Source organism: Branchiostoma belcheri, unplaced genomic scaffold (genome assembly GCF_001625305.1).
Source record: "Branchiostoma belcheri isolate BF01 breed outbred unplaced genomic scaffold, Haploidv18h27 scaffold107, whole genome shotgun sequence".
Taxonomy (NCBI): Eukaryota; Metazoa; Chordata; class Leptocardii; order Amphioxiformes; family Branchiostomatidae; genus Branchiostoma; species Branchiostoma belcheri.
The window spans coordinates 783,421-797,982 of record NW_017802458.1 but is presented as its reverse complement, the minus strand read 5'-3'; the positions used below and the strand labels follow the sequence as shown (position 1 = coordinate 797,982).

At 38.3% G+C, this 14,562-nt stretch overlaps 2 protein-coding genes across 2 annotated transcripts in view; one reads left to right on the top strand and one right to left on the bottom strand.

The window, feature by feature from the left end:
- Nucleotides 1-615: 615 nt before the first annotated feature.
- LOC109479749 (zinc finger protein 879-like) lies at nucleotides 616-2,882 on the top strand. The gene is made up of 3 exons (XM_019781741.1): nucleotides 616-758; nucleotides 1,263-1,330; nucleotides 2,076-2,882. Exons 1-3 carry the CDS (start codon nucleotides 637-639, stop codon nucleotides 2,669-2,671), a joined length of 786 nt encoding a protein of 261 aa, XP_019637300.1. The 5' UTR covers nucleotides 616-636; the 3' UTR covers nucleotides 2,672-2,882.
- Nucleotides 2,883-6,443: 3,561 nt separating this feature from the next.
- The window catches only part of LOC109479406, a 9,774-nt gene continuing 1,655 nt past the window's right edge, over nucleotides 6,444-14,562 (bottom strand). Inside the window, exons 2-11 of the mRNA XM_019781374.1 lie at nucleotides 13,438-13,923; nucleotides 12,545-12,681; nucleotides 11,879-12,110; nucleotides 9,262-11,028; nucleotides 8,573-8,823; nucleotides 8,156-8,217; nucleotides 7,560-7,854; nucleotides 7,134-7,274; nucleotides 6,724-6,889; nucleotides 6,444-6,544 (exon numbers count right to left, since the gene is read on the bottom strand). Of these exons, the coding sequence (XP_019636933.1) occupies nucleotides 6,444-6,544; nucleotides 6,724-6,889; nucleotides 7,134-7,274; nucleotides 7,560-7,854; nucleotides 8,156-8,217; nucleotides 8,573-8,823; nucleotides 9,262-11,028; nucleotides 11,879-12,110; nucleotides 12,545-12,681; nucleotides 13,438-13,923 (3,638 nt within the window). The remainder of the gene's footprint in view (nucleotides 6,545-6,723; nucleotides 6,890-7,133; nucleotides 7,275-7,559; nucleotides 7,855-8,155; nucleotides 8,218-8,572; nucleotides 8,824-9,261; nucleotides 11,029-11,878; nucleotides 12,111-12,544; nucleotides 12,682-13,437; nucleotides 13,924-14,562) is intronic.

Here is a 14,562-nt window from a genome sequence, read left to right as displayed (position 1 = left end):
GTTGATACCAGTACATCAGGCGAAAGGATGGGAGACTCTGAGTCTGATGGACAACAGTTTCAGCAGATGATGAGCACGCTGTTGACCGATACGTCCGGAAAAAGACATCAGAAAACCAGCCCCGAGGAAGACATAGGAGGGCGCAACAAAGTGACAATAGACATGGCCTCTGTCTGTGAAGATGAGGAGGATGACACTGTCAGTGAAGATGTTATCAACTATGATGAACCGAAAAGTTTTTCCAGTCAAAGCCTGGAAGAGAAGAACACAGCAAATCAAGGCAACGACACAGACATTTCAGAGACAAAAGATGAGGAGGATGCTATTGGCCTAATCATGGAATGTGAAGTAGTTGAAGAACACCCTTACCCAAGTCAAAGTAATATGGAAGGGAAGAAAACAGCAAATCAAGAGAACTTGAAAAGAAGTTCACGTGTCAAAAATGTCAGATGTCATCAGAAGACAAAACTAAGGGATGACACTTGCTATGAAGACAATGAATTAGAAGGAAAGGGAAAGAAAAGCAAGACTAAGATAGTAAAGGCATCAAAAGCAAAGAAGCAGCAGCTTGAAAATCTCTTAAAGTGTCACATGTGTGGTTACTCGGATCAGAAGAAGGAAGGTCTGGATTCCCACATGTTGGAGACCCATGGGAAGGTGGAGTACAGGTGTAATAACTGTGAGTTTGTGGCAGAAACTGAGGAAGAAGTGCACCAACATCAGTTATCGGTAGGGCACCAAAGGACACATAAATGCAGGTATGCTTTTGGCATTTTACTAATTATATTCATCTTAGATTTTTTTGGTATTTAAAACTTTATTTTATAGCAATGTAAAATTGTAATGATGCCTTTTACACAATGTACACTTGTACTAGTAGATGTATTAGGGTTTGAAAGAAACATATAGATAGTCCATAGTTTTACCAAAGGAAAACATATTGTTTTTGCTCAGTTTTTTCCTCTTCTTCTTCTCCAAACAGTGACCTATGACCTGACCAATGACATGATTTGTCGACGTCTGTCACCATGGTGACTGGTGATGGGTTACATAATGTTGCAATTTCATGGTCTGCTCTGCTCCTGTCACAATATACTAGTAGTGAATGTATGTGAATGCGTTTGAGTAAAAATTTACAGGGCAGACCATGTCTGAAGGTAAACATTATGCATTTGCTTTGCAAATGTTACTTCTCTAGTTTTCTTCATATTTGCAATGGGCACTGTGGTAATCCATAATTGCATATGATGTGTATTTTGCAGGCACTGTGACTTCACAACTCACTGGCAGAAGAACTTGATCCTGCATGAAAAACGTCACTCCGAAACAGGTTTGTTCCTTTGTTTTAAGTCAAAACAATCAATTAATAAAGGGTTAATGCCGACCCGAGGTGTATATGGTGAGATAATCCCTGGTCAGGTCCAAAAAGTGGGTGGTTATCTGAATAATCGCCCACTTTTTAGGTTATGGCCTGATAACTCATGGGAAATGGAGCCCTCTGATTGGTCGACGGCTACTGGCTATATGATAATGTATATTTATCCACAGGCATCAGAAGCTGATACTGCTAAGCCAAGAGTTACACTGGCTAGAAATTGCAAATGTGCCAGACATAAAAACTGTCATGGAATCTTTATGATAAGACCACACTAATTTAATTTGTTGGTTCTCGGATTTTTTAAGAAAAATATGAAGCGACAGGGCGAAAAAAAAGAAAAACAGGTCTAGGCATCCTATTATAGCCCCAAATGCTATGATAGGAGCCATGAAGTCAACACAAAAGGCTGGGTCAATATTTAAACAATGAATTTTGAACTTTTAATCAAACCACTGCATTGATAGATGGAAAAAACTGTAACAACTAGGGAAAAAAAAACTTCCCTTAACTATTGGGGGTAAAATATGAGCATTTCTTAGTTGATTCAGAACCAGAATTTTTTTTTTTTTTTGTAAATCAGAAAAAAAAGAAGAGGCGAATCCGAGAACCAACAAATTAAATTGGTGTGGCATATTGAAAAAAAATTACCAGGATTGTGTTTACAAAAGTTACTAATAACTTTTTTTTCTTTTTACAGAAAAGTACATTTCATGTGAAATATGCAGAAAAGATGTTCCAAAATCCACCTACAGGAGGCATCGCGAAAGACACAGTAGAAAGTTCACGTGCTCTACTTGCTCCAAGACATTCCCAGAAAAGGGTTTACTCAAAATACACACAGACTTCACCCACGATAACAAAGTACTGCAGTGTTCTTACTGCGACAAAACATTCCGATCGTACGCCGGGTACATGATGCACCGGTACGTTCACGTTTCCGATGAGCACACTTGTAAGGACTGTGATCTGAAATTCCGCACTAAAACCTTACTCTACCACCACAGACGCAAAGCTCACCTCCCATTTAAAGAATATACATGTGAGGTCTGTGGAAAGGTGTTGGAGTCACCGCGCAGTTTGAAAGATCACAGGAAAATTCACATGGGTGACGAAGCCAAGGTTTACAAGTGTGCAAAGTGCCCCGCATCGTTCAAGTGGGCAGGGTCATTAAGAAGACATCAGAATTCCCACGAGCTTTTGAAGACATGTACCATATGTAGAAAACACTATCAGGGAACCAGAGGACTTAAGAGACACATGTCAACAGTGCATAAAGAACTGTTTGAGTCCTGAAGACAGGTGCCAGTAAGAAAAGTTGTTGTGTTTGGTCAGTTTGGTGTGTAGCCTACAGGCTAGCAGTGACAATATACTAGTGTTCAGTTTGTAGAATGTACAAGTTAACCTCCTTGGTACAAGGCCTAGGGAAAAAAAAGTTGTGTTTCTTGTTTCCCGACCGGCCCTACCTATAGAAAACACTGCTGACCCTAGACTTTTTTGTGTGGAACCCTGCAATGGACATACATTTTTCAAGCTGATCAACCTTTTCTAGCTCCATGATTTGACACTTAGTGATAAAACGGTTTTCCAACATTGACATTGCAAATAGAAGTGTGCTCATGTTTTCCTTTGTTAAACTGTGTTGTATAAGTTTGATCACAAATTGGATATTGCCAAAGTCTAATAAAAAAAAAAGAAAGAAAAAGATAATTCCTACCTACCGTCAGTACCAACCCTAATTTTGTAAAGACTGGAACAGGAAGCACAACATTTCTTTCCTAGGCCCAAGAAGTCATTAAGTCATGTAAGCAGCAGAAAAAGTAGTTCCTATGTCATTTAATAATGAAGATAATAAATAAATACATGGCTTGTATATACATGTAGATTCAGGTGGTATGAATGTTCCAACAATCAGATGCAATTAATATTACATGTCATCCAGTATCCAACTGGCTACGCGATTTGATTAGTGACAAATCTAATAGTTACTTAATAATACATTAATGTCAGTGTGCAATTACATGTACTTGTAAATGCCCCCCCCAAATTATATCCCTATTTCTATGCTCATTACATAATTTTTGATCTTTGACAACAAAGCCAGGCCAAGAGAGAGAGAGACATAGTTTCTAAATTACACTCAAGAATTATTTATTGATCATTCGCAGTAAACTTGATACAAGTTACTGAATTGCGAATCAATGTACATTTCATTATTTTAAAATCCAAAACTTTATAGTATTGCACATAATGAAGTTAAAATGCAGTCATTAGGAAGTTAAAATACAAAATGTACAGAATCATTAGAAAGACTATATAGACCACAATAATTGCACATACTACCTAGACAACAATTTTGAGCAGAAGAACGATTAAGAGGTAAGAGTAGACTCAAGCGATACAAATATTTCAGATAAATAGATTGTCTGCTGTACATAACCAAACTTCAACATTTACTGTTAACAAATATTTATAAAGCTCATAGGATTTAATTAAATTACTTTCATTTATTTACAGATATCTTCACAAAAAGATAATCCATTATGTACAATAATTGTACAATTACACGTTCTGTAGCAGATCTAATCATAATCAAACTATAAACGATAGTCAAGGGGAAATGAGACCATCAGATTATTTAGAAAATACAATCTTACAAAAACAGGTTTTGTGTTGCTGTAACACACTTAGATGTTGGCAGTAAAAAGCTGATAACACTTGGCCTAAAATTTCCTGATTCTTACACATGGATTACAATTTATCATTGATATAATTTTGTTTAAAGTCCTTAGGCCACACCAATTTAATTTGTTGGTTCTCGGATTCGCCTCTTCGTTTTTTTCTGATTTGCAAAAAAAAAAAAAATTGATTCTGTTCTTGTATCAACTGAAAAATGCTCATGTTTTGCCCCCAACAGTTGAGGAAAGTCCTTTTCTTCCTAGTTGTTACAGTTTTCCCATCTATCATTGCAGTGGTTTGATTAAAAGTTCAAAATTCAATGTTTAAATTTTAACCCAGCCTTTTGTGTTGACTTCATAGCTCATTCCGTAGCATTTAAGCCTATAATAGGATGCCTAGACCTGTTTTTATTTATTTTTTTTTCGCCCTGTCGCTTCATATTTTTTCTGAAAAAATCCGAGAACCAACAAATTAAATTGGTGTGGCCTTACTAGACTGTATAGACTGGAAGAAACAACAGCCAATAACTCCAAAACTGCTTGAAATTAGGGTTCTAGTGCATACGTACATGTACTGGTAGTACATGTATCAGAGAGTAAGAAATATGCAGAAAGTGTAAACAAGACTCTTGGGACTTGTGTAATCATACATAATTGATACATAATAATCATACATATATCATATAATTATACATAACTCTTCATAACATAATGATTATATACTTATATATAACCCTTGTGATCATTGTACATGATTACATGTACACACTCTTGTGACCAGTATACAATTATATCAATTATGCAACCCATATTGCCATTGTATACAATAATGACTGTCAGTTATTTTCATTCCAGAAAAAATGGAAGGTACACCTTTGGATGGCAAGTTGTGAAAAGGAAATTAAATTCAGTAACATAAAGCATCTAATTATTGAAAGATGGGAGGCACTACTTATGTATGATCTCTGCAGCTTTCCAAAATTTAGCAACAATGTATCAGAAATGCCTTTAGGCAGTATCCATAACCTGGGGTGGAAAGATTTCATCATACTGTTGTTGATTAAGTCCAGATGTCATTTTTACATGGTCCCTAATTCTTGTCAGTAACACACCTTGCTCAACAATACTTGGACATCCTGTATAGGGGGAAAACCCCTCGGTATGCATGACGACAAGATTTCCATTCTTGTCAAAGCCTGATGAACCTGATGATCCACGAAACATGACATGAGTATGATAGTTAGCCCTTTCAGGTACCTGCCTGGGAATACCATCAGGATCATCTGGAATTCCGTAAGTGTTGTTTAAATGAAGCTCCAAGTTATTGTCCACAACAACAATAGGGCAGAAGTCAACCCTTTTCCTCTTACCATCTGGATGACCAACAACAATTAATACCCCATTGTTTGTGTCAAGTGATTGCACAAACTGACCCAAAGGTTTTGCATCTGGTGGCCCATAGCAAAGCTCAAGTATGGCATAATCTAGCTCCGTAGTTGCACTACGCGAAATACACCTGGTTGGGTTGTAGAGAATTGAGGGTTTCTCTGTGGAGGAGAAATAAAAGGTTGCAACATATCTCTTCCTGTTTGTGTTAACCCTGTAGTCGGGTTCTATGTATAACTCTAAAACATGATTGGCGGTCAAGATGTGCCTTGGGCCTATCAGAATGCCTGTTGCTGTTCCAGAGGGGAACTCTAATAAACACACAGACCTCATCCTGTCTGTGATGGTAGGGAACTCCTCGTAGTCAATACTGTAGTCAATGACACTAGCAAAGTGTTGTACCCCAGCGGTCCATTGTTCACAGTAGTTTTGCAACTTTTTTCTTCTCTGTTCTTCATCTGTTTTATTACTGCTGGGAACAAAGCTTACCCCAGGGTACTTCTTTTGGACCAGAGCTGTTGCTTGTTGAAGTTGCTGAATATCTAACTGTTGACAGTGCCTATAGATTAAAAGAAAAACCTGGTAAAAATTTCTCAGTGCACATTATTATTTCAATATTAGATTAAAAAAAAACAACACCCAAACAGGGGTGCACGTCTGACTCAGCTTGACCAAATTGAATGTGACAATCACCGTTATTACGGTAACAATTATTATTAAGAAACAAGTGACTTGTTTTTCCTTGTTTGATGAAGAAACCGATTGCCTCTTATCAATGTTATAGTCACTCAACCTTCTTTTGATAAAGTACTAGTATGTGGGATCTTATCAAAACCAAAGATCAAAGTGCAGCATCTTTGAACTAGATCCATTAGAACCAACTTAGTAACACATGTAGCTGTATTGCTTCTTTCTACTTGTTGAAGTTGTGCAGCAGGTCTTTAGGATTCACTGAGATGAATTGAAGGACATGTAGGTATAATTTAAATGTTTACTAACACTACTTACCCCTCACTTTCCTCAATATTGAGAGCATCAGTTGTGGAAAGTGGGCCAGAACCTCTGTGGTCATCATGTGGTGACCTCTTGCCTGGACCAGAAGCAACTGTTCAGTGATAAAGAAATTCAATTTTGTATGCTGCGCATGAAGAACTTACATGCAGTTGGTAAGTCACTAGTGCACATTTTATTTGTTTCTAGTTTATACAATACACATAAGATTTTGGAAGCTTGATGTTAACTTTTCTAACTTTTGCAATATCTACATGTAAGATGAGAAGATACCTTTGGTAAGGTTAAAGTTGCATACAGTCTCGTGGTCAGCAGTTGAAAGATGCAAGTCAAACTCAAGGTTGGACCTCTGCCCTTTTCTGTGCTCTGTTGCATTCACGTTCACCCGGAACTTCTTGTAATACATCCCAGTCTGGAAGGTGTCGACAAAGGGAATACCCTGTAAAAGTACATGTAATAAACAGATTTGTAAAAAGGAGATATTTCTAATAAACTGACACATGATGCCAGAATATGGATTATAGATAGACATTTTTCTTGAATTCATAACTGTACATAGACTTAAGGTAAAAAATAGGATATTTTATCTTATAGAAATGTTTGTGCAATGCCAACACTAAATAGAAGGAATTTCTTTCTACTCAAAATATAATGCACAGAAAGGAATCTATCATGAACCTCACCTCCTCAGGTCGTGTCAGCACATTGATGTTTGTTTCGTTGCGGACGGTCACCTTCAGATGATACTTTTCCCCAACTTTCAACACACATGGTTCTGGGTCCCAGCTGGAGTAGCCTTCTTCCCTCTCCAACTCCTGAAGATGCTGCAGTCATAACACCAATAACACAATGCTATTAATAACTCTTATTGTTGCTATTGTGGCTGTTATTATGTGCCTACACATGAAACTATTACACGTCATGTATAACTATTTTTGCACATATTTTGCTTTTTCTAGATTCTGAGCGAAAACATTTAGAATTTGTCATGATTTTACTCTCTTACTGTCACAGTGGACTTTAAAAGCTGGTTCCATTATTGTATCCTATGCTGCTCCATATGCTGGTAAAGTTGACATAACAATGTGTGTGATAAAAGATTAACTTACCTTAACTATTCGCACGTCGTTGGAGATGATGTAGACATGGAGCTGAAAGACACGAGTGAAGTTTGCAGGTGCAAACACCACACACAGGCCATTTCTGCGTAGGTCCCTCTCCAACATACATGCAGGTTGCATGACAGGTTCAACTGTGCTTTCCCACGGGAATCTAGCGATGGGAAGCCTAGAGGTGCTTTCTGCTGATGCAAGTGTGTAGGTCACATGCATTGGACAGGGAGTCACCACGCCCAGCCCAGTCTCGGTGCACAGGTACTTTCCTTCACCTGGCAAGCTGAGGGACCTAAGGAAATAAAGAATTCTTGTTATAATGTCACTATTTATCACTGGTGCTATGCAACTCTGGCAAAGTGGTTACCTGGAAGGAAGTTGACATTAATTGAAAAAAATTAAGTTTACATTTCTACTTTCAATGCATCTTCAAGTAGCTCTGATATATCAGGAGCCTAACATTGTTCCCAAAAATAAACTGTCGAATTCTACTACAAGTTATAACACCCAGAAGTTAAGGTACAAACAGTCAGATGAAAAAAAAAACTAATTTGAAAGTGAATCTAATTATCATTTTGATGTAAGCTACTCACCAGTGTGTGCCTCCAGTCATCCCAGGCCTGACAGGTGTTACTTTCAAGATATCCCAATATTCCTAATAAACAAGGCACATATCAAAACATCTAAGATGAGTAAAGATGGTCACATGTATCAACAAATATGTCCTAACATTGTCTAGTTTAATTTAATGCCTACATGCCGGACAAAATAGATCTTATAAAAAAAGATACCACACAGAATGCATATCAAATTTTACAGGTCTGGACTAACTTGAGAAATATTTCAACAACAATGACTTTTAGTGATCAATCCCAATATGAATTAATCACATTGCACAGAGCAGTCGTGAGTTGTGAGTAAAAATTTCAAACAAAATATAGCAATTTTTTTTTCAGATTCAGATATAATGAATTCAAAGATTAGACTTCACCCTGAGTCAATCCACCCACCTTGTAAATTTCATGTACAACTGCAACCTGGTCCAGCCTTCCGATAGTCTGCAGAGTTTTTCCCAGCAGCAGCAGCTGGTGCAATGGTCCATGGTCATTCCTGGTCCGCCAGACCTTCAGCATCTGGAAGGCATCCTGGGTAGGCCCAACTACTGGGGTGTTGTCCAATACAGAGCTGTCCAGTCCTAGCTCTTGGCACAGCCGCATCCATCCCTCACCAAGGGCCTTACTGACCTGGTACAGACGGTTGTCTGGGGAAAGGAAGGTAATAGAAAAATGTCAAGTTTTAAGTTCAACGTTATTCATTTTAAATAAATGGAAGAAATGACTAATAAGTACCATGGCATGACAACATTTTGTGATCAGGAATATTCCATTTTAAATGTGATAATCAAGAGGTGGGATTTTATTTCAAAGTGTATCTAGATAGCAATTGAAACTGAAATCTCAAGGGGGCAGAGAGTACAAAAATGTATCTTCTCAGTCCACTGGATTTAAAAAATGTACTAAAAATAAACCAACCAGATTAGTGGCCACAAAAGCTTCCAATGGACCAAGACACGACTGTTTAAAGAGATGGCATACAAACGTTTTGGGCAGCTTGGGATACTGTGCACATGTGGGGTTGGTTTGAGTAGCACATTTAGTTATATAGATGTTTCTTGCATGAAAGTTCTAGTTGTACTTACCGATGAAATTCTTGGCAACGACATCCATTGATCTCACAGATGGCAGCAGCCCTTTGAAGTGTCCCATGGCCATTCTCAACAGATCACCTGTCCTGCATTGTCTCACAGCCTCTATAGTGAGTGACCTGGCTGTTCGTTTGCTTTCAACACTGCCTTTGAGGTACAATGCAGGAAACTCATCCCGACAGGCATCTATCAGCCTCACTACTACTTGAGCCCGTTGCCATGCCTTCTCCAACTCTCCCCTGATCCGTATTTCTTCATGTGTAGAAAAGTGACGGTACATGATTCCTTCCGAGTTCTCTTCAGTATGAATGATGACAGTGTCTCTGGCAAGGAGGCGGCACGTGGTCTGTTCCATGGACAGAATTCGGGAAACCATTGTTTCATTTAAACCCAGAGGAGGCTCTTGGCTGTACACTATACTAACAGAGACCTCCTCTTCGCCTGATGCCACAATTTCTGGCCAGCAGTGCGCGATCTCGTCAGGCTGGGCGGCAGGGAGCTCTGTTGGGAATATTTCTGATCCAAAACACAAGCCGAAGTGCTGCATGAGAGGAAGTAGTTTGTAGAATACAGGTATATTGTCATCTCCAAGCACATTTTTTAGGAAACTCTTGGTTGCCCTGCCTTCTTTCAAGAACAACATCACGTCTTTAGTAAACTGTACTCTTGCATGTTCAGAGAGAGACTTAGCTATGCGGTCCAGATATCCTGGTAGGTCATGCCTAAAGATCCGCTTGAAGAGTGTGAGGATGATGGTTGGGTCTGGGAAGACCATATCTTCCATCCCTCTGATGTGGCTGTAGAACAGGATCTGTCCGGTCATATGCAGATGGTTGAGTGCCTTCAAGACATCTGACTCCCTCATCCCAATAGATGCTCCAAGGTACTGACAATCTTTGACTTGAAGATGTGTGCATTCTCGGCCCTTGATTAGTCCTGATAGTTTCTTCCACAAAGTTGGCATCTCTTGGACAGAAGGAAACAAGTTCTTGTCCTTGACCATTTCTGCCATCTTTGTGCGCAGAGTTTCAATACCCTGATAGGTTTTGTTGCTGACCGGAATAACTTGTACATTTAACAAACTTTTGGGTCGTCCATCAAGCAACTTTTCCAGGGATTCTTTCTTAGCCAAGATGTCTTGACTTGAAAGACCATAGAAAAGTTCTGGCACATCTTTCCCACTGTCTGCCGCATCCAAAGCCATCTGACAGAGTAGAATCTCTTCCCTCAACTTGGTTTGTGTACTATGTTCGGCTACTTGAATATCCCTCTCAATGAGGGAACATGCCGCTTCTACATCCTTGTCTCCCAACATGTCCATCTTAGTTCCTACAACAAGGATAGCTGGGTTGGTCACATGGGAGGTTATGGATGTTAGCCATGTTCCAATTTGTTCCTGGAACTCCTCTGACTTGTATCTTGACATGTCTACAGTGAGGACGTGAAGGGCCTGAGGTGTTAGCAACACCCTCTGCACATAGTGATATGTAGATTGGCCTGCAAAGTCCCATATTGAAGCTTCAACACAATTATTCTCAGTGTCATGGATGACGAAACTGTCCACGCGGACACCTACAGTTCTGTCGATCACAGGAATATGGAAAAATGGTTGATGACGTGAAAGGCTTTGCCATAAACTGGTCTTTCCTGCCATTGCCTGTCCAATGAAGACCGTCTTCATGATTTTTGACTGTGCTTGTTCATCATCTAAATTTGTATTGGAATCAGGTTGATCTCTTTGCTTTGTTAAGATATGTGGATCTGTAAGAAAGTACAAAATAAACTGTTCACATTTCCAGATGATATTAATTTTTGTCTGACTAAGTTCCCTTTTAATCTATTGAAGCTTGTTAGGCGACACCAATTTAATTTGTTGTTTCTCAGATTTTTTTTAGAAAAAATATGAAGCGACAGGACGAAAAAAAAAAAGATTAAAAAAAAGGCCAAGGTTCCCCTATGATAGCTAGCCAGAAATGTTACAATGTAAGCCCTGAAGTCAACATACCAGGCCGGTTTATAATTAAAACAACAAATTTTGAACTTTTAATGAAACAAGGTTGCATTGTTACATAGAAAAACTTTAACAACTAGGAAAAAATGGACTTTCTTTAACTGTTGCATATTTGGGGCCAAAATATGTCTTCCATTTTTTAGTTTATTCAAAACCTAAAATCTTTTTTTGTTTTGCAAATCGGAAAAAATGGGCAGGCAAATCCGAGAAACAACAAATTAAATTGGTGTGGCCTTACCCTGAGAAATGACAGTCATATTGTTACCGTTAGAAATGACAATCATCAAGACTTAGTCTAAAGTCAAAGTTATAGTCACTGTAGATATTTTGTTAAAATTGGTGATATACGAAGAAGAATATATCAACAGTACAGGTGAAGCCTACAGAAACATTCAAAATTTTGTACAGCATGGCAATCTGTAGCTCATCTACAGAATGAAAATGAAGTACAGTATTTGATGAATATGCAGCATTGTAATTCTAAAAAGGAAAAAAAGTTCAATCATTACATTTTTTCAATTCTTAAGTTCTGTTTCAAACCCCACAAAAAATCAAGAAACTCATCACAGGCATAACAACCTCTTCAACCTGTTTCAGTACCTTTATTTTGTTGTGCCACATGTCCCACTCGTTTGCTCTGTTGACCATATTGTGACCCCTGATGTCTGTCAATGCCATATTCCTTCTCTGCCAACTGCTCACAATGCTCCATCTCCTTCACTAGGAAGCCCTGGCCATCCTCTTCTAAGATGTTCACTAATTGGTCGTATGGCTCTTGCCGCTTCCTCTTCTGCAGCATGTCTATTAAACAGCGGCCTGGTGTCATGTTCGCCTTTAATTGGGCAAAAGAACATCAGTAGTCAGCCTTAAAACAAATCATTTTCAGCAATTTTATATTTATTATGTTATATTTTCTATCTTTGCACTGGCTACAAGATAGCTAAATTAAGGAGTAAGAAGTAAAGAGAAGCAAATGTTCAATGTACTTTGTTACGTATATCTGTATGATATATGAGATCAAGGATATAATGGATTTATAGGATATAATATTCAAAGTGGTCTACCATGTTGTGTATTGAGTGTAAATTACTATAATCATGCCATTTCATTTCACACAAACGTTTCAGTAGCTACAGCATCCAGTATATCCAAGCTACACAAAGTATATGATGCTATAGCGTATCAAGGAAAATAATTAGTATGGAAAGTACGTGTCTGGCAATTAGAAATGTTGGTTCTGTATAAGAAAAATAGGCCACAACTTACATTGATAGACTTGACATCAGCTGGCCTCAGCTGGTTCTCATGTTCCAGCCGCTTGAGAAGCGATTTTAGATTCATGTTGTCAGCTAGGAACTCCCCAGTGTTGGTTAAGGCCCGCAAACACTGTAACCTCAGTTCACCTTTGAGTAAAGGCAAACAGTCAGTTAATGTCTAAGACTTTAACTGTAAACGTGTATCAAACGTAACATGACATGACGTAGTTTAATGTGACATAACATTACTATAACGTGATATAACATTATTATATTATGATGTGACAATTTGTGTTTGAATTCTCTACAAAGCTCTAGATCTTATCAAGCCCTTTTTATTCCGTTATTACATGAGAAGAGGAGGTCATGGCATTCATAGATAAATGGGTCAAAGCAATTACGTAACTGTAATTCCTGATTTATTTTCACAATGCTGTTCACAGTCTTTGTGATCATTTCTGTGCTGCAAACTTATCATTACTGCTACTAAATTGCCAACTTTCTATTTCCTTCAGCTGCTGCTACCATGAATATATAGTCCCATGAACACCAGGTAACCTCCTTTTTTTCTCAGAACTTTTGGTATCGCGGACATAACATGAATTACAGTAGGCTATTCAGTCAATTGTATAGTCTATTGAGATGTGAAAACCAGGGCTGAAAATACCTCTTTTTGTACTGTCACTACCACCTACAAAATGCTAAATAAAGAATTGAAATGGTTTCTTCCTTACAGTTTCTACGTGTTGTTTGATAAAACACTTAAAACACTTTTTGGTACGAGTATAAAGCAGGCAAAGTTTGTCTAGTCAGTCTAGTCAAAGTCAGGTTAACCAATTTCCACCTGCACCAGAGCAAAAAAATAAATAAATAAATTTTTAAGTCAACAACTGTGTATGTCACCTGTTTGTCTACAAAGTGCATCCCGGAGATTGAGAGCGATGGCTTTTAATCTGCTAGTTACACAGCCAGGCATTGCCCAGTCAATGCTGTTCCGTTGGACTTGCTTAGCTGGCGCCTCAAGCATTGGGTACTGCCGCATGACCAATGTACCGAAGGCACGAAAGTCATCAGAGTTCTGATCCAGCCAAATGACGTATCGAGGCTTATTATTCCTTACAGCAGTTTCAAGTCCTAATGTGACTGTGAGCGAAGACTGGCCTCCGAGCAGGTGTCTGCTGATCACAGGCACGACAAGTTTCACGCTGCCGAGGTTCAGTGTGGACGTGAGCTGTGTGTGATTGTCATCACTAGGTGTCCCTGTTACCTTGTAACAAAAAATGTCCTTCTTGCACAGACTGTAACCAAAATCCAAATGCACCAGCTCTTCTGCTAGTGCCCCGATAAAGGCTTCATCTTCTGCTGCACTCAAAATGACGACACTTGGACCTTACATAAAAAGAAATACTAGAATCAATCACACCATTTTACATACTGTCTTAAATGTCTATGGAGTTTGAATCATCTCGTGCACTATTAAGAACATTAAAATAAGAATTCGGAGACCTCATACTTACTTGAAAATATTCAAAGGCTTAATTTTTTTTCAATTGGTCTCATTGATTATTGAAATGATCATGTACAAATGGCATTACAAATGACATTATACAAATGATCATGTTTCAGAACTCACATTATGCATGTATTTCATATGTGAAAGTCCTAATCTTTGGCAAGGTTTCATTTCAACATTCCATCATTACTTATGCAAGTGTTATCCATAATATCATAATATATGCGTAGGGATGTTAACCTTAAACTAACTTATCAAGTAAATTACATTAAGTAAATTACATTTACTAAATAAATGCCCATCATTTACCACTAAGGAATCTTAGTATATTCTCAGTGATGTGATTATGCAAATTAGGTCCTCATTCATGATCCACTTGCAATAAATTACATCCATCAAAGACATCCTTGCATACTTAAGCTGTATCAAAGTCCTCTTATGTACAACAATTGAATTTTTGAGAGGGAGGAGAGAGAGGGGAGGGGAGGGGCGAGAGGAGAGAGGAGGAGAGAGGA

Bases quoted from the DNA above. Each gene is read 5' to 3' on its own strand.
- LOC109479749 (XM_019781741.1), top strand. From the start codon at position 637: ATGTTGGAGACCCATGGGAAGGTGGAGTACAGGTGTAATAACTGTGAG. The intron at 759-1,262 runs GTATGCTTTTGG...TGTATTTTGCAG, and splicing joins CAAAGGACACATAAATGCAG to GCACTGTGACTTCACAACTC. The intron at 1,331-2,075 runs GTTTGTTCCTTT...TTCTTTTTACAG, and splicing joins AAAACGTCACTCCGAAACAG to AAAAGTACATTTCATGTGAA.